At 41.9% G+C, this 26,592-nt stretch overlaps 1 protein-coding gene across 5 annotated transcripts in view; it reads right to left on the bottom strand.

Annotated features, from left to right (window-relative positions):
• map3k4 (mitogen-activated protein kinase kinase kinase 4) overlaps nt 1-26,033 on the bottom strand; it is a 40,282-nt gene extending 14,249 nt beyond the window's left edge. Inside the window, exons 1-11 of one of the 5 annotated variants that reach the window (XM_081350191.1) lie at nt 25,681-26,033; nt 14,508-14,686; nt 12,698-14,010; nt 10,665-10,922; nt 9,922-10,074; nt 9,029-9,186; nt 2,146-2,262; nt 1,234-1,333; nt 1,056-1,139; nt 708-977; nt 231-380 (exon numbers count right to left, since the gene is read on the bottom strand). In XM_081350191.1, the coding sequence (XP_081206317.1) occupies nt 231-380; nt 708-977; nt 1,056-1,139; nt 1,234-1,333; nt 2,146-2,262; nt 9,029-9,186; nt 9,922-10,074; nt 10,665-10,922; nt 12,698-14,010; nt 14,508-14,686; nt 25,681-25,703 (2,805 nt within the window). In that variant the 5' untranslated portion in view covers nt 25,704-26,033. Of the gene's footprint in view, nt 1-230; nt 381-707; nt 978-1,055; nt 1,140-1,233; nt 1,334-2,145; nt 2,263-9,028; nt 9,187-9,921; nt 10,075-10,664; nt 10,923-12,697; nt 14,011-14,507; nt 14,687-24,146; nt 24,295-25,680 lie in introns of those variants that run through there. The other 4 variants (XM_081350194.1, XM_081350192.1, XM_081350193.1 and 1 more) reach the window with 4 other exon arrangements.
• Between the last annotated feature and the right edge of the window lie 559 nt (nt 26,034-26,592).

Genomic DNA, 26,592 nt, shown 5'->3' with positions numbered 1-26,592 from the left:
AGCATCAAGTGACACAGAATGAAACTCCTGCTTGATGTGATATGAAAGTGGGTCTCCAAAAACTCCTATGAGAGTCAGAAAACCAATAGGCTGAGGAGATTCCCCCTTCCATATGTAACGCGCTTTGAGTGCAGAGAAAAGCGCTATATAAATGTAACAAATTAAGTACACATCAGCTGATATGTCAGAAAACAAACTGGGACCACAAAATATAGTTTGTTTTTCATCACCTTGAGTTGTTCCAGGGCGCAGACGATAAGCGGCTGGCTGGATGTCTGCTCTCGGCTGAGGGTAAGAATTTCTTCCATTGATAGCTGAAAAGCTTTGCGCTGTGTCATCAGGTGGGCCGACTGCATCACAACCAGCAAGAGATTGTCCACCTAGGAATAATAAATGACATATTAGACGCAGAACTCAACAGTTAAACTGAGAAGAGCTATACGTTTCTTTCTTCCAAAGACAGATTAAAAATACATAAATGTATTTTACAATTACAACTACACCTTTTTAATTTGTTATTGTTTTTGGATTTTTTTTTTATCATTAAAATGTTTTACGAATACTTTTCTTAAATTATATACTTATATGTAATACACATATATTATATAAATTGTTTTTTTTATATTTCCCCCTAAAACAGAATAATACATTAAACAGGACCATATCTAAATATACATTACATGTAATGCATATTAAACGGGCCATACCTTCATGGCCCGTAACGTGTCCACAGTCTCCATCTGAGGCACCAGTTTGAGCACAGGGCCGTCCCACTCAGCCCAGACGCCATCGGCGGGTGAGTCCCCGACTCCATGCTTGCTCATGAGCAGGTAGGCCTCGTCTTCTGGGATCTCGTCTGGCTCTTTGGAGCAGTCCTTTCCAGCTGCTGCATTTAAGAGCTGTAAGATAACCAGCCGCTGCTCCATCAGATCAGAAGGGACAAACACCTGGAGCTCTTCCAGTCCTGGGATTTGGACCTAAGGAAAGAGACATTCAAAGTTATTTAGCATCTGTCAATAGAAGCCTATCATTAATATAGAGAAACATGTTATTACTTTGACGTAATTCTTGGCCTTCAGAGCTTGGAGGAGAGAGGGTACTCCACTGGTTAGGCTGAATTCTGCAGCAATCTCAAGATCCTGAGTGGGAGTAAAGCAGAATGTTAAAACTGTCCGTCACAGTGACAAACCACAGTGTAAAGACAGGTGAAAGTGGGTCTACTGGTGAACTCACCTTACGCAGCATCTTGGCAAAGCCCAGCGCTTTAGATGCTCTTTCCCTGGCTTCATGGAAGAGCTCTTTGAGCGAGCGACTTGTCTCAATCACTGAACGCCTGCAGGAAAAAGAAAAAAACAGGGATAAATGCATATTATATAATATAAAATAATATTTAGAAAAATGTATCATCATTGGGGTACACATATACACATACATATACACATACATACATACAAAAGTTAGGTGACGGTATGAATTTTCTATAATGCTCACCTGTATTTATTTGATCAAAAATACAGTAAAAACAGTAATACTGTGAAATATTACAATTTATTTTAAAGTATATTAAAATATCCTTAAAATATTTATTTTAAAATATAACATTACTTCGATGGTAACATTTTCAGCAGGCATTACTCCAGTCTTCAGTGTCACATGATTGAAAATGTTGGGAAAAAAAATGTTTATTATAAATTTTGAAATCAGTTGTTTTAAAGAATATTCAAGTTCAAAAGTGCAGCTTTTATTTGAAATAGAAATCTTTTGTAACATTATAAATGTCTTTACTGTCACTTTTGATCAAATTAATGTGTCCTTGCTGAAAAAAATTATTTTCTTAAAAAAAAAAAAAGTCTTACTGACCCCAAACCTTTGAACAATATATGAACTCGCTATTTACAGAAACAAGTCACCTGTGGGGGAACTACTTTTTTGTGGAAGCAACCGTAGATATTAAAACCTACATTTGACACTAGCGGCACCAACAGAATTACATTTTTTATCTAAATTCTATTCTATCACTTCTCCCTATAACCAAACCCATGTTCAACAGATTTCAGATGAGAAACATTTTTTCCTGTAATGAATACATCAGATTTGATAGTTGTTTTAATGCAGATTACTCCTCAGGTGTTCTCTCATACACACCTGATTTCATCTGAGGCAGTGCTATCATCTGCACACTCCCAGAACTCATTGCCACTCTTCTGAAGGCCCGCATCCAGAAAGTCTCCAGTGGATTTAAGCAGCATGCCAGCAATATCACTGAAAAATACAAGCATACAGTGATGCTTTTGTGCACTTTACTTTTGTTATGGCTGTAGATTTGCATCTAAATTCCAACACAACAAGGATTAATAATTTTTCTTCTTTCATCAATAAAATAGCATAGAAATTAGTTGTGTAATGGTTCTCTAAAAAAAATCGAACCGTATTGTTCTCCACCCACGGTTCGGCACGCACTTGCATGGTTATATGCAATACGGATTGTTGAAAATAAATGTAAAACAGACCGACAGTGTTCAGCCAATGTTTCTGTCGATGGATAAGCATTCTGGCTTCTCACTCTTTATAAATTTTGTTCAATGCGAGTGCCATATGGTGCAATATGACGAGTCATTTACTGCGCAGGTGAGACCTGAACAGCACACGTTGCTATCTGTGTTTAAACTAAACTCATTTAAGCCTTGTCAATTTAAACATTCAAGCGCAAGACGACGCAAAAGAGAACTCGCGTGCACTGTGAGAAGATTTGTGTTTGCACTCATCCGATGCACGCACGCGAAAGCCGGGTCTCAGACAGACCAAATTGGTCTCAAAAATCACAAATATATGTGCTTGGACAAATTCACACAAAAAAAGATGTCAACAAGCCCATCTTGTTGAGTATCCTAGCAAACATAGCAGGTTATTGTCTTAAGTGAACTTAAACAGCCGAGAAAGATGACGCATGTGTACAGTATCAGTATATTAGATCTGTGCATTATTTCTTAAAGTGACAGCAACCTAATATTCCTGCGGTATGTGTCTTTAATGTTAATCAAACAACAAAAGACAAGGAAATCACTCACTGCTCTTGACTGAATAGCTTTGTAACTTTAATAATGATTCATCTTTATTTAATTTATACAGTGAGGATAATATGCAATGCTATTTTACATTTGACTACTTTATTGAATTTCTGTACCTGAAAACGTCTCTGGTTACTTGCGTAACCTATGTTCTCTGAATAGGGAACGAGACGCTGCGGATAGCGCAGTGGGATATTCTCTGAATGTGCCGATTGTCTGAAGCCCTGTAGAATCACGCCAATTCATTGGCTGATGGCGCTCGCGCAGTCTGGCTCCGCCCCGACGCTCTTACGTTGCATCATAACATATTCGCGCGCGCGCCATCTGTCCTCAGATTTCTCTGCCGAAAAGAAAACTGTCAGCAGCGCGAGGAGCTTGGCAGCTAACGCAGCGTCTCGTTCCCTATTCAGAGAACATAGGTTACGCAAGTAACCAGAGACGTTCTCTTTCATAGGTTCACTCAACGCTGCGGATAGCGCAGTGGGAACGGACTACCAAACTCGCCAAGCTAGAGCGCTTTCCATGACTGGTACAAAAATAGACAACGACCAAGAGGAGTTCAAACAGAAAGAACCTGGGAACCCGGGGTCATGTCAAGATCCAAATTATAGAACCTTACAAAAGTGTGCGGAGAGGACCAGCCTGCCGCAACACAAATGTCCTCCAAAAGTGCTCCTCTAAAAAGAGCTTGAGAAGATGCCACACTTCTGGTGGAATGTGCTCTAATGCTAAGAGGTGAAGGAAGGCCACGCACCTCGTAAGCCAACGAGATAGCTTCTGTAACCCAGTGAGAAATCCTCTGCTTTGATGCAGCAAGCCCACGGCGGCCAGCACCGAAGCAAACCAGAAGCTGGTTAGATTTCCTCCAACCGCCTGAGCGGTCTACATATATCTTAAGAGAACGAACTGGGCAGAGCAAGTTAAGCTTCCTATCTTCCTCAGAAGAAAATGGAGGAGGGTGGAAAGCGTTAAGGTTAACCACCTGCGAGCGGAAAGTTGTGGAAAGAACTTTGGGAACATACCCTGGTCTCGGCCTCAAGGAAACCTTGACCAAGCCAGGAGCAAAGTCCAAGCAAGACTCGCTAACAGAAAGAGCTTGTAAGTCTCCTACACGCTTTAATGATGACAAAGCCAACAAAAGAGAAACCTTGAGAGTTAGAATCCGCTCCGGAGCTGACTCTAAGGGCTCAAAGGGAGCCTTCGTCAAACCCTCTAGGACAACAGAAAGGTCCCATGAGGGAACTCTAGGGGAGCGAGCCGGTTTCAGGCGCTTAACCCCACGCATGAAGGCCGAAACTAACCTTAGTTTCCCCAGGGGAATCTCGTCCGATTCCCTATGCGCTGCAATAGCTGCGACATAAACTCTGAGAGTGGTAGCAGCTGCTCCAGAAGCAAACTTCTCCTGCAGGAATTCCAATACTGAACCAACAGGGCAGTTAACTGGACTCCTATCATGTGCTAAGCACCATGTCTCAAACACCCTCCATTTGGAAGAATATAGCCTCCTTGTAGAAGGGGCTCTAGCACTCGCAATGGTCTCCTGAACGTCAGATGGGAGATCAGAACTTAATGCTAACAGCCTCTGATCGGCCAAACATACAGCTTCCACATGTCCGGGCGAGGATGCCATATCCTGCCCTGCAGTTGGGACAGCAGGTCCTCCCTGACCGGGATCTTCCAGGGAGAAGATTCCAGCAGAGGAATTAGCTCCGAAAACCATGGCTGGGACGGCCAGAACGGAGCTACCAGGAGGAGGCGGACTCCGCTCTCTCTCACTCTGGCCAAGACCGCCTGGATCAGTTTGATGGGCGGAAAGGCATAGAGTTTCCGCGTTGGCCAAGGGTGAGCGAACGCATCTATCCCTAATGGAGCCGGGGGACTCAGGGAGAACCAAAGCGGGCATTGGGACGACTCTTGAGATGCAAAGAGGTCCACTTCCGCTTCTCCGAAAACCTCCCAGATCAGGGCCACTGCCTGGCGGTTCAACATCCATTCTCCCGACCTGAGTTTCTGCCTCGACAGAAAGTATGCTGCGAGGTTCAGAATCCCTGGGACATGAACTGCTCTCAGAGAAAGGAATCTGCTCTGAGACCACAGGAGAAGGTGACGCGCATGCCTGTTCAGGGTGCGTGACCGAGAACCCCCCTGTCGGTTTACATGAGACACCACTGCCATGTTGTCTGTCCTGACAATTACATGGTGTCCCTCCAGAAGAGGGAGAAAATGATGCAGAGCCAGAAAAACGGCTCTTAACTCCAGGCAGTTGATGTGCCAGGAGAGAGTCTCGCCAGTCCAGACGCCACATGCTGGTCTGCCCTCGAAAACTGCTCCCCAGCCGGTGAGAGAGGCATCCGTCGTAATCATCTGGCGACGAAATACCGCACCCATGCTGACCCCTTTCCAAAGAAAAAGAGGGTCCCGCCAAACTGACAGGGCTCGAAAGCAACTGCGCGATACCTTCAATAGACGAAGGGTTGGCCCGGAGGGCCGAACCCCTGAGAGCTTCATCCACCACATGAAAGGTCTCATGTGGAGCAGGCCCAGCGGTAGCACGGAGGAGGCCGCGGCCATAAGGCCCAGCATCCTGCGGCAAGTGCCCACAGACACATGGTGGCCTAGCAAAAAACGGGCCACGCATGTCGTCAGACTGGAAATCCGTGCAGGAGCCAATCGGGCCTGCATGAGAACGGAATCCATGTTCACTCCCAAGAAAACGGTGCTCTGAGCCGGAGCAAGAACACTCTTCTCCGAGTTCAACCTCAAACCGAGAGACTGGATATGACTCAGGACGATGTCTCTGTGGTGGGTCACTAACTCCCTGGATTGGGCTAAAATGAGCCAATCGTCCAGGTAATTTAGAATACGGATGCCCTGGAGCCGCAATGGGGCCAGAGCTGCATCCATACACTTCGTGAATGTCCTCGGGGCCAGAGCGAGGCCGAATGGAAGGACCCTGTACTGGAACGCTCTTTCTCCAAAGGCGAACCTGAGGAACTGCCTGTGTCGCCGTACAACCTGGATGTGAAAATAAGCATCCTTTAGGTCTACTGTCACGAACCAATCCCCTGGCCGAATCTGAGATATGATAGCTTTCAGCGTCAACATCTTGAATTTCCCTTTGTAAAGGGCGAAGTTCAGTCGGTGGAGGTCCAGTATGGGACGCAAACCGCCGCCCTTCTTCGGGACCAGGAAATAGCGGCTGTAAAAGCCCCGTTCGGTTTCCCCTGAAGGAACCTCTTCTATCGCTCCTTTGAGAAGGAGGGATGAAATTTCCTGCTGAAGTACAGAAGCCTGAGTGGCGCTGTCTACTACGGTAGGAAAGACCCCGTAGAAACAAGGGGGATTGCGGCAAAACTGAAGAGTGTAGCCGAACCGAACTGTGCGAAGAACCCAAGACGATACCCCTGGTAAGCGCTCCCACTCTTGAAAGAAATGTGAGAGAGGAAGAGGGATGTTGTAATGCAGAAGACATACCTGAGTGAGGGTGCCGTGTTGACGTTCGTGGGGTAGAGAAGCTGACCGTGCAGGAGAGCCCTTGGCGTCCTGGCACGTGATGGGAGGCATCGATGCTGGGGTCATGGTGACCAGGTCCGCCTGTTCCGGAGGAAAGCGAAAAGTGCCTCCGAGGATGCGACCGGCAGTTATAGAGAGTGTCGGGGGTGAGGGGAGAAAGCAAAAAGCGTCTCCTTCCTCCCGCGCCGGGCTGAGTCGAGATGGTGAAAAATGGCCTGCACTTCGAGACACTCTGAGTGGCGAAGGTGACAGGGCAAGGAAAGGAGAGCTGGGAGGTGGGCAGAAACGCTTGCGCGGTCTGTCCCAACCTTGAGGAAGCAGAGGAGCTCTCCTTTTTCCGACCGGAGGGTCAGGAACGGCTCTGGGCCGCCGGAGCGGTCGGTTTGTCGGACCGCTTCATCTGGAGGCGCTTGTGAGGCCGTTGACGGGGAAACGGGCGACCGCGGGCTCCCCAAACCGTGGTAGGTGGGGGATGCACCGGTTCGCTCCTCCTGGAAGAGAACTCCGGTCTAAAAGAGGGACGTTCTCTGGGTCGAACAGGGGAGGGAGCAGAAGGTTCCCTAGCCCTCCTGGGCATGAACTGTCTGAACGCTGCCGATTGGGATTTGGAGGAGCGGAATTTCTCAACCACTGTGTTAACCGCCTCACCAAACAAACCTGTTTGAGAAATGGGGGTGTCCAGGAGGAAAACCTTCTCCTTGTCACGGATCTCCGTGAGATTAAGCCACAAGTGGCGCTCCACCGCAACGGAACCAGCCATAGAGCGACCTATAGCACGTGCTGTATGTTTGGTGGCTCTTAAGGCTAAATCCGTAGCCTTACGAAGCTCCTTGACTGCTTCAGGGGTCATGCCATCGCCCTCGTCCATTTCCTTCAGGACGTCTGCTTGGTAGGCCTGAAGAATGGCCATAGTGTGCAGGGACATGCCTGCCTGCCCAGCCGCCATGTAGGATTTCCCAATTAGAGAGGAGGTAGTCCTACATGCTTTAGAGGGGAGGAGGGGGCGCGATTTCCAGGACGGCGCCGAGGACGGAGCAAGATGGTCGGCTAAAGTCTCCTCAATCGCCGGAACGGCGGAATAGCCCTGTTCCACAGAACCTACTAGGTTGGTGAAATCAGCAGCTGCCGCATTAGTGAGGCGCGCAGAGAAAGGCTGCTTCCAGGATCTGGAAATCTCGTGATGCAGATCACTGAAAAATGGCAGCTTTCTCCGTTGAGGCCTAGAATTAGGGCCACTGAGAAGTCTCTCGTCGAGTTTCGACGACTGAGATTCGCGGGGCTCGTCGGGCCAATCAATAGCGAGCTTCTCCGTAGCGCGCGAAAGTACATCAACGAGCTCCGCGTAGGCCGCAGTAGGCCGCGCTTCCTGGCCGCTAGGCGGGATAACCTCGTCGGCGAGAGTAGGCCCGAAATCCTCGGAGTCAGAAGCCTCGGTAAAAAGTACATCTTCCAGCCCGAAAGAAACCGCGTCGCGTGCTCCCGGGCTGGGGCGCAAATAATCATAAGAAAATTCGACTGGCATGCCTCGCGCGTGCCGAGGGGAGGGAGGGAGAGAAAGAGCGGGGCTCGTCTGCTCGAACTCCACATCCTCAAGCTCTACATCCGAACCCCAAGTCGCGGATCCTCGAGAGGCCTCGGGAGCGCGACAGGGGGGGACGAATGATTCCCTCTCAAAAACCGCGAGCCGCGATTTGAGGGTTTTGAGCAACAAATTTTCACAGAATTTGCATTTAGACGATCCTATGACTGCCTCGCGCGCATGTGAAAAACCCAAACATTTAACACACTTACTGTGCGGGTCGTCGTTAGCGATGTAACGAGCACATGGCGGAGAACAGCGTCGGTATTCCATGCCAACTTCACCGTAAGGAGAAACAGAGTTCCGCTTGAACAGTCGCAGAAGCGCCGAGAATAATCCAGAAATCGTATGAGCTTAGAAAAATCAAGAGCGAAGGGCAACGTGACCGCTTCGTTCTGAAGGCAGAGAAATCTGAGGACAGATGGCGCGCGCGCGAATATGTAATGATGCAACGTAAGAGCGTAGGGGCGGAGCCAGACTGCGCGAGCGCCATCAGCCAATGAATTGGCGTGATTCTACAGGGCTTCAGACAATCGGCACATTCAGAGAATATCCCACTGCGCTATCCGCAGCGTTGAGTGAACCTATGAAAGAGAACTAGATGTCTAAATAACCTGAAAAGCACTGTTGCATTTATTTGTGCTTTTGCTTGTAGTTTGATTACTTGTTCTTATTTTTATTTGACAGCAGTTTTTCCCCTGAACATAGCACATACCAAACCGCACTGAAACTGTGACCCTGAAACCGTGATAAAAATCTAACCGTGAGTAATTTGAACCATTACACCACTAATAGAAATACTATTCTTTAAACACATCCAGTGAGCAATGTAACTGAAACAGCTAGTGCACAGAGAGAAAAGACTAACCAAAAGAGTTTCCCAGACTGGGCTTCTCCACCCCGGATGTATGGAGTGATGACTTTGGTGAAGTTCCACTCCTCCTCCAGCAGGTTCTTCAGGCTGTGGGAGGCTTGAGGCAGCTGCTGTAACATCTGGATCCAGCTGCGCATATAGTCAAAGTACACCTGCATGCACAGACACACAGAAGACATGTTTTTGTCTGTTTGATTTTTCTATATCAAGCTCATCCAGATCACTGCTGTTCATGATGGAGATGTTGCTGGATTCTTCTGACTAACACTTTGTTTCAATAGTCCACTTTAGACAGTACATTTTGACATTCTTTTAACTAAAAGTAACTTTGCAACTACATGTCAAATAACTCTCATTAGAGTATTAGTAAACTGTCTGCTTAAAGGGATAGTTCACCCAAAAATGAAAATTCTGTCATCATTTACTCACCCTCAAGTTGTTCCAAACCTGTATACATTTCTTTGTTCTCCTGAACACAAAGGAAGATATTTGGAAGAATGTTTGTAACAGAACAGATCTCGGGGCCCATTGACGATCATAGTAGCGGAAAAAAATATTATGGTAGTCAATGGGGCCCAAGATCTGCTTGGTTACAAACATTTTTCCTTTGTGTTCAGCAAAACAAAGACATATATACAGGTTTGAAACAATTTGAGAGTGAATTTTACGACAGAATTTTTATTTTTGGGTGAACTCTCTCTTTAATACAGTATGTGCTAACAATTTAATTTGATGGTCCCCGAACAGTCACTCTACTGACTATAAGTAACTTTTCACTTTTCACAAGTAACTTTTTAAATGAATCACAGTCACTTTGTAACGAATGTAAATGTACTTGCACAAAAAAAAGTTGATAAGATTACAACACTAGTCAGTCCAAATCCCACCTCTAGCATTTTATGGAGATCCTCCTCAAACTCGTCGATGTTGGTGTTAGTCTGCAGACCCTGGGGGTCAGTGACGACGCCTCGCAGCATGAACTGGTAGTACTGTTTCATCAGGAGCCCTCCTTTAAGAACCTCTTTACACTCACGCACCAACTACAATACACATAAACACACAACTCAGCCATTGTTGTAGCCTCTAGGAATCATTTCATGGGATTTAATTTAGTTATGCCAAATGTGAGAATAGCTTTTAAGAATTTATGCTTCTCTAAGAGAGTAGAGCATAACGTCCCCCAATAAGCATCACAGATCAAAACACCTAATTAAAAGTCATAATTCCTAAAAGTCATAATTATCAATAAATCAAAATCTACAACAAAAAACACTAACAATTAGTTTCACAACTAAGCAATCAAAAAAGTAATGACATATAAACCAAGATATTTTATTGATAGACTCATATGCTGGCTTTGCCAGTTGTATTGGTTGATAACCATGTCTACTAGACCAGTAGTCGTAGTTCATGTTGTGTCATTTCCAAAATCAATAGCTGTCAAGTGCCAATGAATAATATATTGGCAATGAATAATATACACACACACACACACATTTATGTATAGTGCTGTCAACCGATTAAAAAATAATTAACCGCAATTTGTTATGTAATTAATTGTCATTTTAAATCTTACTGACAGCAAACTTTTGAAAAACAGTGTAAGTACAATATGTGTGCAAGTAATGACCTGCTTGATGCTGAGCAGGGACGGTTCCCCTGCAGGCCTTTGCTCAAGGCGCAGTTTTAGGCACTCGTGAATAACATTTAGCAGCACACGGCAAAGCACCAAGAAAGCTGGTCGGAATGAGGGCAGGTCCATATCCATTAGCTCCTTCCACGATACTCGTCCCGACCCCTCCTCCTCCTCTACCTGACCAGATACGTGACGAGATAGCTCTGGAAGGTAGTCACAGTGCTGCAAAGAATAACCTGGGACCGCTGACAACTAACAGGAACAAAGCAGAATATGGACATGGAAAACAGGAACAGAGAGAATATGGGCATGAAAATTAAATTATATGAACAGAAAACAGAAAACCACAAAATATTGCAGCAATACTGATAATAAAAAATGAAAAAGACAGAACACTGACATCAATTCCATAAAAGGAAGGGTTCATGCAAATAAATATTATGTAATTATGCACTCACTCTCATGTTGTTCCAAACCCAAACAATTTTCTTTTTTCGAATGTGAGTAAAACAGTAGGTTAATAAATATTTATGAATCCGTTGATCCCGTTTACAAAACTGGTTAGGATGATTCATTCACAAATTAATTTCTCGAACTCACTGACACAGTAGAGGTAAACAGCAAAAAGATAATCACTGAATTAGGGGTGGGCAATATTAACAAAATCTTATATCACAATCGTTTCATTTTAATTCTCATTATATATATCCTAATCATTTAACAACATGTATTCTTTACTTCAATGAGCTCATTGTTTCTGCCTTAAATTAATACATTGTTTAAATTAATATATTGTTCGCGTGATTTGTATATGTACATTTCTGAAATGCATTACAGAGTCACCTCTGATAACAGATCACTGTAAATTGTAATGTAGACATGCCTTTTCTGTAAAGCTGCTTTGAAATGATATGTATTGTGAAAAGCGCTATACAAATAAATGTGCATTGAATTGAATATAGGCTAATTGGGGGCGGGATATATGCATCGCGCTCAGCACAAATAAAGCTGGCCTTAAAGCACTGGCAAAAGTAGCCTAATGATTATGAATGTGTCGAGAAAAAATAGCAAGGAGACATTTTAATTGTTTATTAATAAACTAGTTTTCTGAGTCGGTGGCTGCAAAGATGAAGTTGACGACGCTTAATCGTCATCTCTGCAGTATTGTGAACGCATGCGCGCGCCTATAGAGTAATTATGTAATAATCCAAATGAAAGGTGCATTTCTGCACCTTTCATTTGGATTATTACATAATCAGAGAGTATTAGATTTCGATTCAAATTGGTTCGTTTAAAAGTAGACATTTCAAGCTTCTATAGGCATATTTTTCATGTCTGTGGGGCAAGTATCCTATTTATCCACCTTATGCTCTTAAGTTTATTTTGTGCACTGTCAAGTACTTCATCAGATTTATCATGTTGCTGGTCTTGACAGCAATCATCTGTTGGCAATGCATCAAGCCTGGTGAAATGTATGTGCACATTCTTCGGGTGTCTGTCAGAACAGCAAGCAAGAACCAAATTGAGTTCCGTTTGTGTCTCATTGTGCTTGAAAGGTTTAAAATTGTTAGAAAGGTTTAAACTGGCAAGGCTTAAATGGCACAGCACCTCAACATCACGTGAGTATAACCCCGAACAGACGAGAATGCAAAATCTCTACCGGTGGTCAAATTTGTACTAGTTTATCATGTCTACCGGTATTTTGCCCACCCCTACAGTGACCTTTTGACCTTTATGGAACTTGAAGCTCCAATTCTCATTTATAGCAATTGCATTAAAGAGCAACCAGTACAGTTCTCCTTTTGTGCTCCACAGAAGCAAAAAAGTCATACAGGTTTGGAACAAAATGAAGGTGAGGTAATGATGAAAGTATTCTCATTTTGGGTTGAACTAATTCTTTAAAAGAACTTCTCTCATTCTTTCCAAACTGCCATGAAGCCAAAAGGAACGTTTTCGAATTTTCCTCCGATATTCCACACATTTAGAACCAATCTAAAGTCCTGTCAGCACCACAGTTGCTCTCTCACCTCTTGAGCCGGCATGTGACTCAACAGAGCAGTTCTGGACCTCTGCAGCGAGCGGTCCATCAGCTTGTGCAGTCTGAGGATCAGTTTACGCAGTCCCATCTGTTTAAGTGCCTTATCCACAAACGGCCTGTATATGGCAGTGGGACAGTAGCAGGTCTCGTTGTCCCGTGGGAGAAACTCCTCCTCTGACATGAGGCGTGAAAACTTTGGCGTGAGGCAGGGCGACTGCTCCCCATCACTAGTCGCCTCACTCAAGGTCCTTTCCTCCCCGTCGTTGTCGGCGGTGAAGGTAGCCGTGGACTCCGTCTCATCCTCGTCATCCTCATTGCCGCGGGAACAGCGAGGAGAGGGGATCTCGAAGATGGGCCAGCCGATGCGGGAAAGGTCCCTGAGGCCCAGCACGGTGCCCATCACACGCAGCTTCTGGTTCAGGTCCTGAGTGATATTGAGCCACAAGCAGAGCGCCTGCACCCTGCCCTGGAAATCCCGAGCTGCGTACTTTTCGTAGTCCTTCTGCAAGGTCTGCAGAGACGGGAACAGAGCCTCCACTGACTCCAACAGAGACATGACCCGCTTGACCTGATCGAAAGCTACTCGCTGCCTTTGCAGGTGCTCCCGGCACTCCAGTGCTGAAGAAAGCGGAGCAGCAGCGTCAATCTCTCCCCAAGACATGGAACAAGTGCTAAAGCTAAACGGATCGTTCCTGCAGTTGGTTTCACCGGGACAGGAGTAGCTCTCCTCGACCGAGACTTTGCTCTCAAGCCCGGCTAGGCTGCTATAATCCACTTTGAAGTGCAGAACCTCGTTGATGATGTCAGGTATGGCTTGGCGGGCAGTGTACAGGTACAGGTCCTGCTCCATGACGCTACGGCGGGCATGCCAGGCCTGCAACTCCAGCCAGATGACCTCGTTGTTCTGGCCCATGAAGGCAGTGTTCTCCAGGCCGCGCTGCTCCTTCTCCTTCTTCTTGGATGACATGGAGGTGAGTTTAAGCAGCAGCCGCAGAGTCTCAAAGAACTTGAGACGGTCTGCCGGACAGTCTGTGCGTGAGGTCTGCCGGTGGGTGCGCACAGGCAGCATGCCCAGGCTCAGGTATGGCTTGCGGGGATCCATGTTTCTAGAGCCGATGGTACTGGACTTGGACACCGAATCCAGCATGAAGGTGCCCTCGAACTTGCTGTCCCGCTCGTTGGTGCGCTGGTTGAAGCGCTGCTTCTTTTCCTGCTTGTAGCTGTGCTCTTCAGGAGGTTCGGCTGATCTGGCTCCTTCACGTTCTCGTTGAGACAACGGGCTGGAGGAACACGGCTTCTCTGCTGATGAAAGAGATGAAAGTTGGTGACATAACCAAACCCATTTATTACAATAAATCTTATTTCTATATCTACTTCATTTACTCCGCTCTTTTTTTTTTTTACAAGCAATTCAATAGAACTTAAATAAAATTATAACATGCCTTTTTTTATTTTATATATATATATATAAAAAAAGTTTACTTTTCCGTCCCCTGATTTATATACCGATATATCTGTGCATAGTGCAAAAACCTGACAATTATTGACTGACAATTTTCATTTTTGTTGACTATTTAAATTTGGCTTAGTTGTTTTAGCCCAAGTTGTTATTCTTGAATAATATCATCTTTTATTCATATTTTTTTTTCCCCCTTATGAATTAACTTCAGTGGCTTTTCTTCATTTAAACGTCAAATCCATCGATTTTCATTCAACGTGATCTCAAGCGCTTGAATGTCACTTTAGAATGGGGCCCTAACACCATATGTTTCAGATATTTGCACATTAAGGGCTCTCACCTTTGCCCTTGGCTGACCCCTGGCTGTTTCTCTGGTGTTTGTTGGACATACGTTTTATCTGTCGAGGAGTGCGGGGAGGGGAGGTGCTGTAGAGATTCTCCTCTTCCTGGCTGGGCTCGTCCCAAGACTCATCCACCTCAGTATTCTGCTGGGGCACATCTTTGGACGAGTCCTTGAGCCTGAACAGAAATCAGAACAATCCAAAATATGATTATGGCCATGAATAGCCTTGGTAAACTCCACATTTCAGAATAATTGGAATAATTTAAGAACAGATATCCATTGCAAAGTCAAGAAGCAAGTTATATTCTCTACATAGCTAAGGAAATCTTAGGGAAAACCTAAGTTGACCCTTAGAGTTGCAAGAATTATTCAAATATATTGATTACTGCGCTTTAAACTGTCATAAGATCAACATTTAACATTTCATATTGCTAAGGCTTAAATACAGATTTGGATATAAACGGAAAAAATGCCTCAAAATAGCAGCTCTTATGTACAACAAGATATACAAAAAAATACAAACGTGCAATGTCTTCTGTCTCCAAATTTTAATAAAAAAAAAAAAAACTCTGAGGGTGACCACTTGAGTTAGGCCTATGTTTAAAAGAAATATATTCATGAGCTAATAAAAGTATTTTAAGAGGATTACAAAAAGTATCGGTAGAGGACATGCATCCCATAGACAATGAAACAAACAAAAAAGGACTGCATTTGCTAGTGGGAGGGAGCAAACTGGTGCAAAACTCCCCACCATGCTGAGACAAACTGTGTATGTAGGTGTATTTGGACACGTGCATGTCTGTGTGTTTGTGTGGGAGGAAAATGATACTGATACGGGGGCCATTGTCAAGCAAAGAAGGAAAGGATCACTTTCACAGTGGGGTCAGACTTTGGTTGACTTAATCTGTGATTTCACTCACAAAGACCACTCTGAGCAAAGCCCAAGTCATCCATCTGCCCCTCACACATACATCAATTCCCCACAATCCCCCAGGGAGTCTCCAGGCAGACCAAAAGTCCTCCCAGACACCTGCTGCAGGGTATTGTGGTCCTCGTGCCAGAACATTCAGACACAGACGGCCCGACTCCCCGCACCCCACCGTTGCCGCCACTTAACATATGGATACCACCACAAGACCCATCATTTACATTTAGCTTACTCACATCACAAAAAAGAATTTTATTTTAAAGCTCCATGTTTGCCGTTCTTATTTATAGGGCTACACAATTTGGCCAAACATTTTCTGATAATATATCAGATATGACTATAAAATAATTAAAATTTGAAATATTACTATTGTAACGTTTCACTGTAAAAAAAACAATTGAGTTGAGAAAATATATTAATAATAATAATAATACCAATTTATTTTACAGTACAAATGTACAATTACAGTACTAATATTTATGACCGTCTTAATTTCTTCATTTTCAAACACTAAACCACAGAGTTTTTGTTTTGATGGAAAACCGCAAGTACTTAAACCTTATCTTTACTAGACAACAGGTGGTTTCTAATCGCTTCTCAATACGAGTTTGGGAAGATGTTTGGCGCATATAGCATTCCCAAATGCACATTATAAAGCAACCCGAAATGCACATGCAGAGATGAGTTTGTGTGGACCAGCAATTACTGTAAACCATGCATCAAACATGCAGCACATATGTAATTAAATCGCAACCTTTACGATTTGATAGTCGCACTAAGTCATATCACAATTATGCAGTCCTACCATTTACAGACACTGCAAACTGATGTGCGTTTTTCAGTAATGAACATTGCAAATGTTATAATTCATAAAAACCCCACCAACACAAGAAATAAGAGTTCCCATAAGTTCTGAGAGTAAATATATGCAGTTACATTTACAGAAAGCAAACTAGTTGCATGCATTTCAGGTTGTTTTTGTGCAAAAATGTAGGCTCAAACAGCCTAGTAAAACTCTGAAAAGCTTGCTGGGAGAGTGACAGAATGTTTGTGTTTGAAGGTGCAGCCCTGGGCAGAGTCTAACTGTTACCAAACCCTTCAGGAATGACACAGGAAATGGTGAAATCACCCAGGCTCTGGCTGTTTGTTTGGTTGGTTGTCATGACGTATCTTCATTGAACGCTGCTTGAGCACTAGAGTGGAAAGGTCTAGAGAATTCCGCCTCTGTGCTGCTATCACCCCATTCAAAGGCTCCCGACCCGCAGGAACACCAGGGCAGTGCCGAGTGCAACCCCATAACCCACAAAAGCAATACATGTTGTTGATTTACGGCTGCATATGGAGCTCAGGTCCATTGAATAGCTCATCCAAGGTTATCAGGAACAAACTATACAGCAGAGGAATGTTACAGCCTTTGACGAGGGCCATAAACAGAGCTGACCACATCTGCCTCGCTGCAGTCAAGAGAGGGCCGTGACCTCTGACCCCTCCCGCCACTGGAGTCATTGTTGTAGCCCGCAGCGCTTCATTGTGTGCGAGCGGCACGTGGAACAACTGTCTCGACGTCTAATGGCTGGTTGCAGCTGGTGATAGGAATGGATGATATTGCTGAAACTATTCATATGTTTAAGACTTTTGACAACAACACTACATATTTTGTATATAGATATTTTAATGTAATTATTCCGAAATCAGAATAAGAAGTGTTGTCAGGCAGGGGGAAAACATTGTCTAAGGCCCTTTACAAGTTGGGCCACTCAAAAAAAAGAAGAAGATAAAAAAAGGTCCCGGGACCCATGAAGTTTCCCAGTAAAGAAAATGTGTATAACTCTTTATTAGAACTTGACAGTTGAATTTGCAATGTTAAGTCAAAATTTCTCCCCAAAATTAAAAGAATTAAAAAATCAAAAGCTTGGGTCCAGTGTTTTTTTTTTTTTGCTATTTAAAGAAATCCTATTATTCATCAAGGGTGCATTAAATTGAGCAAAAGTGACTATATTATTTAGATAGATATATTTTTTTTATCTTCTTTTGAACTTTCTATTCATCAAAATTAAAAAAATCCATAAAAATATTAAGCTACAAATGATAATATTAAGAAACGTTTCTTGAACACCAAATCAGCATATTAGAATGATTTCTGAAGGATCATGTGACCCTAAAGACTGGAGTAATGATGCTGGAAATTCAGCTTTACCATCACAGGAATAAAATTGCACTATAAAATATATTAAAATAGAAAAAGAGTTATTATAATTGGAAATTAAAATTTTCACAATGATATTGTTTTTACTGTGCATTTTATCAAACAAATGCAGTCTTGGTGAGCATAAGAGACTTCTTTCAAAAACATTTTACAATTGAGCAAACCCTTTCCTGCAAATGACAGCATTTTCTTAAAGGACAAGTTCGGTATTTTACACTTAAAGCCCTGTTTACAGATCGTTTCTGATGAAATAGAACAGTTAAGATTAAAATTTGGACACATGCTGCTGTCCCGAGAATTTTAGGTTTCTTTCGCTTTCCCCCCCACCTACAGAATGGCTGCATAGGTGCACTGGAACAATCCTTCCTAAAAACGCATTAAACTTTAGATTACAAAGACGTCAAACTCACCGAGTGGTCAGGGGTGTTCACTGATATGCTCACACAAAAATCGCTGCAAAAGATGCTTTCCAACAGGTGTTTTACCATTCGTTGTAAAACTGTGGACCTATTTTTCCAAACGCCTCACACCCGTAGATTCTTCCGTTGAGAGCTTGAATAATAGACACTCCAGCCCAGTTGGTGGCGGAGTAATACCGTACCTCACAGCATATCCAATACAAGTCAATGGAGTTGGACAAAAACTACGATAAAACCTGTTGGAAAGCATCTTTTGCAGCGATTTTTGTGTGAACATATCAGTAAACACCCCTGACCACTCGGTGAGTTTCACATCTTTGTAAACGAAAGTTTAATGCGTTTTAGGAAGGATTGTTCCAGTGCACCTATGCAGCCATTCTGTAGGTGGGGGGGAATGCGAAAGAAACCTAAAATTCTCGGGACAGCAGCATGTGTCCAAATTTTAATCTTAACCGTTCTATTTCATCAGAAACGATCTGTAAACAGGGCTTTAAGTGTAAAATACCGAACTTGTCCTTTAATACTGCAATGCATGATATATATATAAAAAAATCTCATTATTACTGTAATACAGCAACAAATCATCCTGTCTGTACACATTTGTTTTTTTTACTAAAATCATCTTAAATGAATGTTTCATAAATTGTCCTAAAATCAGCTTTATTTTCTTTCAAATTTTCTTTCTTTTCTTTCCTTTGTCATTTATTGACAAGATTTTGTAAGATTAACTCAGGCAGAAAAGCAATAAGCTGACTAGTTTTCCCATGAAAAAAAATTAAATACAACAAATTTTCAGAGGAAACATGAACTAACAATGAACAAAGGAGAGAATAGAAATAAATAGAACAGTTTTTCAAAGGATGTTCACAGATTCAGCCAAAACCCACAGGGACATCATGTTACCAATGACAAGGAACAACCAGTAAGTCATGCCAGAAACTACCTTTGACATGAGGCCTTGTGAGCAATGCTTTGGTATCGCTGGCATGTGCACACACACACACACACACACACACACACACACACACACACTTCCTTCTCTAACAGGCAGACAACAACCCTTCTGAGCTTATTGATTGAGGCCGTGCAAAACACAACAAAAGCCTGATTGGACCCTATAGGTCACCACTGACACACAGGTAACCGAAGACCAATCATCCATCCAGACTTCTGTTTGGTACCAAGAGGTGTTGCAACAAGTTATCAATCAAAACAATGTTATTGATCAACCATTCTATGCACTGTTCACAAAGATTTAAAGTAATGAAGTGAATTTTTACGGAAATAGCATATGCACTCACATTTTAATGGTATATTCTTATTCCGGTAAAATGAGCACTTACACAATTGTTCAGAAGTTTAAAACATCAATATTGTGAAATATTATTACGATTTAAAATATTATTCTGATTTTGCACTCAAACATTTCTTCTTACAATCAATGTCGACAGTTGTGCTGCTTAACATTTTCATGGAAACCGTGAATCGTTTCTTCAGATTTCTTGGATGACTAAAGTTCGAAAGAACAGCATAGTTTGAAATGAAAATGTTTTAATCGATTATCAAAATTGTTAGTTGCAGCCCAGGCACCAAACATGCTCCCGTATGACCTTTCCCCACAAGCACTAGAAATAAAGTATCCAGAATGTTGTTGGTAAACAACTCCACTGGCCTGTGATGTTCCCTTGAGTGTTATTCTCTGAGCTCGTGGTTTCTTGGAATTGACATTCAATATTTTCTCATAGACATGAAGGTCCAATCTCCTCCAATGTAAGGAACAAGTGTAATGGTTCTGGTTTGGGTTTTTGCATATGCTGGTTTTGAACCAACAAACAAATTTAAAAGTGAGCTGGGTAATTTCTGCGTCACTAGCAGTACCAAATTAAATCGCAAACCATTTTTCTGAACAACCAGAGTAAGAGAACAACATTGGATCACCTGTTGATTGAAGTTTAAGTTTAATCAACCTTATTTGCTGGTGTTTTGGTGCAGATATTACACTAGAGATTTGTAACATTGCAAAAACAGTTATTTTGTGAATATTCATAATATGTAAATCGAATGCACTGTTGCTGCTTTGGATAAGTGTCTACTAATGTGTAAACTGGCGTTTCTGACCTAGCTGCCAGAATTATATTGTACTGCGCAGTCAAGAGTGATGCACTCAGGCCATTACTAAACTGTATTATCAAGCCTATCAAGATCCAGAAGACATCCATTCCTGCACATTTTCCTTATTGTAAAAGCAGCACTTTGAGGTTTCGGACTTATTGATTTGCATCCTCGTCTCAACATATGCATACTTCCATGCTAAGAATATATCTGGAAGAAAACAAAACGTCTTCATGGTTCCTATAAATTGCATGACTCAAACTAGATAAAAGTAATGTTGCTTGTTGAGTTAAATGTTGGCCTCTTAAATAAGATCTCGATAGGCACAAATTAGATCTATGATTCATTGCTATAATTGCAGCCTATACAACTTATGCATGGAGTGACTGATGTTGGCTGTGGATGAATGAAGTGCATAATAGCACAAAGTCACATTATGAAAAGTGAGTTCCAGGAATGCTAAAGCAGACTTCCTCTAATTTTAAAACAAGCTTTGCTCTATTTCCCATCACTATGCCACAGATTTGTACAATGTCATTTCCTGTGTCCACATAATGACCATTTGAGGCCGCAAGGCAAAATGACTGTGTGTGTGTGTGTTACATTAAGATATGAGCATGTGGACCATAATGGAGTGAGAGTGAGAGTTGCATGAGGGACCAATGAAAAACCACCAACCTTGTCTAGCCAATACCTCTGCATGAAGGACTCAACATAAGTCACTATTCTAACTTCCACCCCTGGTGCACACCCTCTCTGGACAATTGAAAGCATAATTGAAGATATTACATGAGAAACTAAAGACTGTTTTGAGAGTTTAGCTAGACAAGTGATCGCTTTAGGATGATATGCGTTACATCTCGGCACTTCCTTCCTGAAGTCAAAAAGAGGACACAGTGGGCTGAAGCTCAGCTGGCCAAAAAGATGCAGGTGCTCAGCCAACATACACACCAAAAATACTAACCTTGCAAAGAGGAAAGAAAAATCAGAAAAACGCAGATAAACCAAAAGTGTATCCAATTTGGCTTAAGAGAACAGCTGTGTGAGCTAATAGGGCTGATCACATTTCCAATATTTCGTACATAATCTATACTATTTTGGCTGTGAAATAACACTATATTATAAACTACACACTGTAAACTCTAATGTTCAAAATAATAAATTGGCTTGAGTAGGACAAACTTAAACTAACTAGTTCAGTCAAATTTACTTTTTCTTTCAAGTTCACAGAACTGATATATTTGAAGTAAACTTAAATATTTTAAATTAAACTTAAGTTATTAATAATCATTTGCATTATTATCAACTTATTATTCTTAATGTTTTCTTGTTTTGAGTTTTATGAAATTATTTCTTTTAATTTAGACGAACTAAAGTTTAAAGGTATAGCGGAGAATTTTTTACTTCCGGGTGGATCACCTATACTATTGGTCCTCCTAATTGTCAATCATTCTGGTGAATCAATCAAACTTTTCAAAAAGTGGAGAGGGCGGGTCTTATCTAAAATTCGGAAAGATCCTCCACTATACCTTTAACTGAAACTGGGCTGGGATTTCTATTTCCCAGCATGCTTTGCCCATGGTGCTCGAAAGGGAGAGTAAACGCTAAAATTAAGTGCAATATAATGGGGTTTTTTTGTGCAAGATTTGATGATGAATATCTGTAGTGTCTAGTTAGCAAGCAACGCTAGAACTGATATGCTGTGTGTGTGTGTGCGTGTGCGTGCGTGCATGAGATGTCTCTTTATTCTATTGTATTTATTTGTGCAATCGTTTGCATTTTGTTTATTTGTTCTTATTTTATTACAGACTGTCTACTGTTTTTTTTTTTTGTCAATTTAGTTTAACGATTCAAATATAGCCCCCCTCTGCTGTGTGTAAGCTAAATTACCCAAATTATCAAAAAAACATGAGATAAATTATCTGTATGGCAGTATGTGTGGCAGTTTTCCCCATGGTATCGAAAACAGCATTGAATATCGATATTTTTCAAAGTATCTTATAAAAGTTAGAAATTATTTAAGTGAAATATTTAGTGTAGTCCTATTTATTTTATTCCTTTTATAGTTATTTTTATTCTGCTGTTCTCGGTTCACAGAAGCGCTGCAGGTGCGTGATGTGACGATGTTGTGAATCCTCATGTTCTGCTGTTTATGCTGCTATTTGTGCATGTAAAGCTAAACCTCTGGGGAAAAAAACATTTGTGGTCATTTTTAATGTGTCACAGACACCCACCAATCTAAATTAACAAAATGCTCTCATTACAACTCTCCACCAGATTTACTACGCTGCAAGCAAGTTCACATTAACTTAAAAACTTGCGTACACGAGCTGAGACCTGATGTGAGATTTGATCGTAATCACCGCTCACGTCCATATTGATAAATGCCAAGTTTTGCGCATTTTTCTGTCATGCGTTTATTTCGTAAATGAGGCCCAATGAATCTATGAATCTTGTTGGTAACCAGAGCTGAAATGATAGCTCTACAAAAGTCAGAAAAGACGTGGGACTGACAGCAATCTGAAGCATTGGACCATGGATTGTGCAAAGAAATAAATTAATGAGTTCCAGCCATGGGTGCCACCAGGACGTGGGGTCAACATTCTTTTAGTGCACCACATCCTGGAATTGAGGCATGCTTGTGGTCATAAATGAGCAGGGATAGGATTTACAGCGTGCTATACAATGACGTAAAACGTCAAAATGTCAACTGTGCATGTTCAGCAACCATACTGAAGAATAGCATACTTGCAGAGTGATCCGTGAGATTTCTGAATAACATACGTTATGTACTAAGGATTCCAAAATGTTCCAAGGCAACAATTTAACCTTAAGTCACCACCGAAGGCCAAGAAATACATTCTTGCCGCACTAAGCAATTTCACCCTAAAAGCCATGCATGCTGATTTTAAAGTTCACCTCATAGATCTCCCAGTTCATATATAGTGCACACACAGTAAACAAGAAATTAAATGCACAATCTCTGATCTTGCATTTTAAACAAGTTATCTCTATCCTTAACAGTTACCAAAGAAAGCAGTTTATCACAAAGAATTGCTAGGAAGGGCGGGGAGAGCAGGAAGAGAGACACAACAAGGCATTCTTGAGAAGCTGTCGCCGGGCGTTCAGGGCAAACGCTTTCGGTGACGTTGCGTGGGGTCATAAGAGACAAAAGTATGAAAACGCTCCAGAACATTCCACTGGGCTTTATCAGCTAAAGCCTTGTGCACATGGCAGTGGGAAAACAAAACTTTCTGAACCTTATCTTAAACAGAAGGGCTCAAATGCAGGAAGACATTAAGGTTTAACACATTTATGACAGCAAATAATGCACTGCAAAAAGAAAAGAAAAAAAAGGCATTTGACCACAGGCCAACAAGAGATATGTGGGAAAATAAGATGGCAGAACAATCTGTACAGTGCACATATCTCTCTCAAAAGAACCACGAACATCAGTGAATAAATAATGCTTTAAAAAAAAAACAATTCCCAGAATCAGATGCTGCACGTCAAATCCAAGAAACTCAGCTCAGTTGAGCGCAGACAGGTGATTTCTGGGAATTGCAAACCAAACATTTCACCAACTCACTAAGGGAGTGTGTGTCAATCTGGCTCCCAGGACTCGTGGTTTACCGACTGGATGTTTTATTTTCAATCAGACTTCATCCCTGATATGGGATTAACTTCCAACTTTACTCGTTGTGCGTGATGTTTGTTCAGAGTTCTGTGCAACTCAAGCTGCACTCGAGGAATGATGCAAATAAACATTGAACCGACAGTCTCAATATCTCTAATCACACCCAGATATCGAGTTCGGATAACAATACACTGAAAAAAAAATGTCACAACCCTGAAACTTTAAAAGGCACATTGCCGAATTTGAAAGAGAGAGATAGAGAGAGAGACGCCGTACATAACTCGCGCGCTAGCGGAGTACAATGATCTTGCACATAGACGCACAGTCTCTTTACCTTTCCCACAGGTCTGCTTGTTTCCATTAACACTGAGTTTTTCCCCTCAGGAACAGGTGTAATCATGCATACGCTTGCTGTGAGGTAACCGTTTTCAATTCAATAAAAGTTTGCAACTTTAATGTGAAATTCTGCTTAGTGTTGCGCTGCAAAGGAGGATCACTTTGTGGCAGGAAGCGATTTGCAGCGATGCCCGATTCGTGAACAAATCATTCTAGTGAGTCGGATCTTTTCAATGATTCGGTTGAACCGCTCACGAAACCGATATGAACTGGACTGAATCTGTTCTCAAGTCAACTCATTAATTAACTGAACCTTTCAGATTCGTAAGGTATCAATACATAATGGGTGCCTCTCAATACTAAAATTGATGCTTCCTCGTTTCAAACCTATCAAAGAAAGACATCTTGAAGGACGTCTCAATTCTCCAAGTGCACCGCGAGGAGTGAGGAAGCTTCAGGAGGAGCGATGAGTGAAGATGCACAGGTCAGGTGTAGGCTATCTCATGCATGCGGAAGTCTTTGTTGTCAAGAAACCTGACAAATTCTCCTCCCCCTTTACAACTGTCTCTGTCTTTAAATTACAACTGTTACAAAAAAAAATTAAAAATAACAATAGTAATAAATATGTATTAATTTCTAAAATAACCAAACTACAACGTTTGTGACGCTCGAGTGATCTTTGTTTATTACTATATTCAGAAATTAATTTATTTTATTATTTTATTTTGCATTCAATATGGTTCTGTGTTGTTGAGCCTTCCATGCGTTTTTTTTTCTTCTCTGTATATTGACTGTTTATACCATTTTGTTGTATTCAGATTTTGTATTCAGTAAAAAAATATATATTTTCTGGAAGCTGAGACGCGAGGACAGGAAGCGATGAAAGGAAACGAGGATGCACAAATAAGAAATGAGAAGCACCCAATAAGTGATTCCTACTGAGATGAATTTAAGCATTTGGAATGAACAGAGGGTTCGCCTGATGGAGCACAAAGTAAGTTTAATAGCAGAAATGTTAACAATTATAATTTATGTCCGTTTTGTCAACACACATACAAAAAAAAGTTTTAATGAGCAGCATTTTACTATAACGTGAGAAAACGTTTCAAGCCAAGATTTTGATTAGCTAAATCATGGCAGCAACAAACTGAACTGTGATACGTACAATTGCAATAAACATAATAAATCTATTTTAAAAACATATTAAACATGGCTTGTTTATAAAACATATAAAAGTGTAATAAAAAAGACTGCTGAATCAGTTTCTAAATTAGTTCTGTTGAAATTAACGATTCGCGGAAATGACTCGTTTTCCCCTCACTAGCGGTTTGAAGATGTTACGCGCATGCGCTCTAGTCGCTCCGATACGGTCTCAATGGGTGCACTATTTGGCGGCGTGTCCTGAATCCCGGCTGTATAGTTGCGTGATCTCTCTCTCACACACACACACACACACATATATATTTATATATTATATGCATACAGACACAGACTCAAACACGCACCCACTGTTTCCGATTCGCTTCTCTTACCTGATCTCATCCGGAGGCTCCATAACCGGCTATGAATTGACGGGATGGCTCTCCTTTCACCCGTGCATGAATCAGAACATGTCCAGGACAATAGAGGTCGACTTTGCAAAGACTAGTGTATGATATGAGTCCCGGTGCACACTTTATTTCTCTATCCGTCTGCAGAGTTGAGGCTCGCCCGTGTGTGCACTGACGCCATGTTTCCAGCAGCGAGCCGCTGATGAGGGAGTGACATAGACACACACACACACACACACTCTACGGCAGCTCGTGCAGTACACCAGACCCGCTGCCACCAACCGGATCACGGCCGCCCCGTGCAGACGCACACAGGAACTGCAGAGAAAAACCCCTCACAAAAGATCCCAGATTTGACGTTTCTAGGACATGGGGCGCATGAGTGCTAAAATAATAATAATGCACTTTTATACAGCACACATTTAAAGGACATGTTTCATATCGTTTGCTCAAAGTTCGGTAGGCGACACAAGATGAAAATGTATACTAATAGTAATAACTATTTTCTGTTTTTAATAATAATAGTTAATTTTTATTATATTTTGTAGCCTAATGAAACGCATTCGCATTATTTTACATGATCTAATTTCATGTGTACAAGTTTCTTTTAGTTTATTATTTGTAGTTTGTTGGTTTCTATTTCACATTAAAGGTTGAATAAAATCTGACATTTTTCCGTCAATTTTTTTTAACAAGGGTTGATTGTTTTATAGCCACTGCTAAATTATCAAAGTTGGATTTATTCACTTTTAATGATTTTGTTTTTCATAAAATGATCAAATTACATTTACTCATACATTTTAATTTTATAGAAAATTAACAAATGATATGCATGCATAACTTCCAATTTATTTTAAATAATCACATTTTGAGATTTACTTAACATGTAAAATA

Source organism: Scardinius erythrophthalmus (genome assembly GCF_964197995.2).
Source record: "Scardinius erythrophthalmus genome assembly, chromosome: 21".
NCBI lineage: Eukaryota > Metazoa > Chordata > Actinopteri > Cypriniformes > Leuciscidae > Scardinius > Scardinius erythrophthalmus.
Note: the sequence above shows the minus strand (reverse complement) of the source record. Positions and strands in the feature narration are given on the sequence as shown.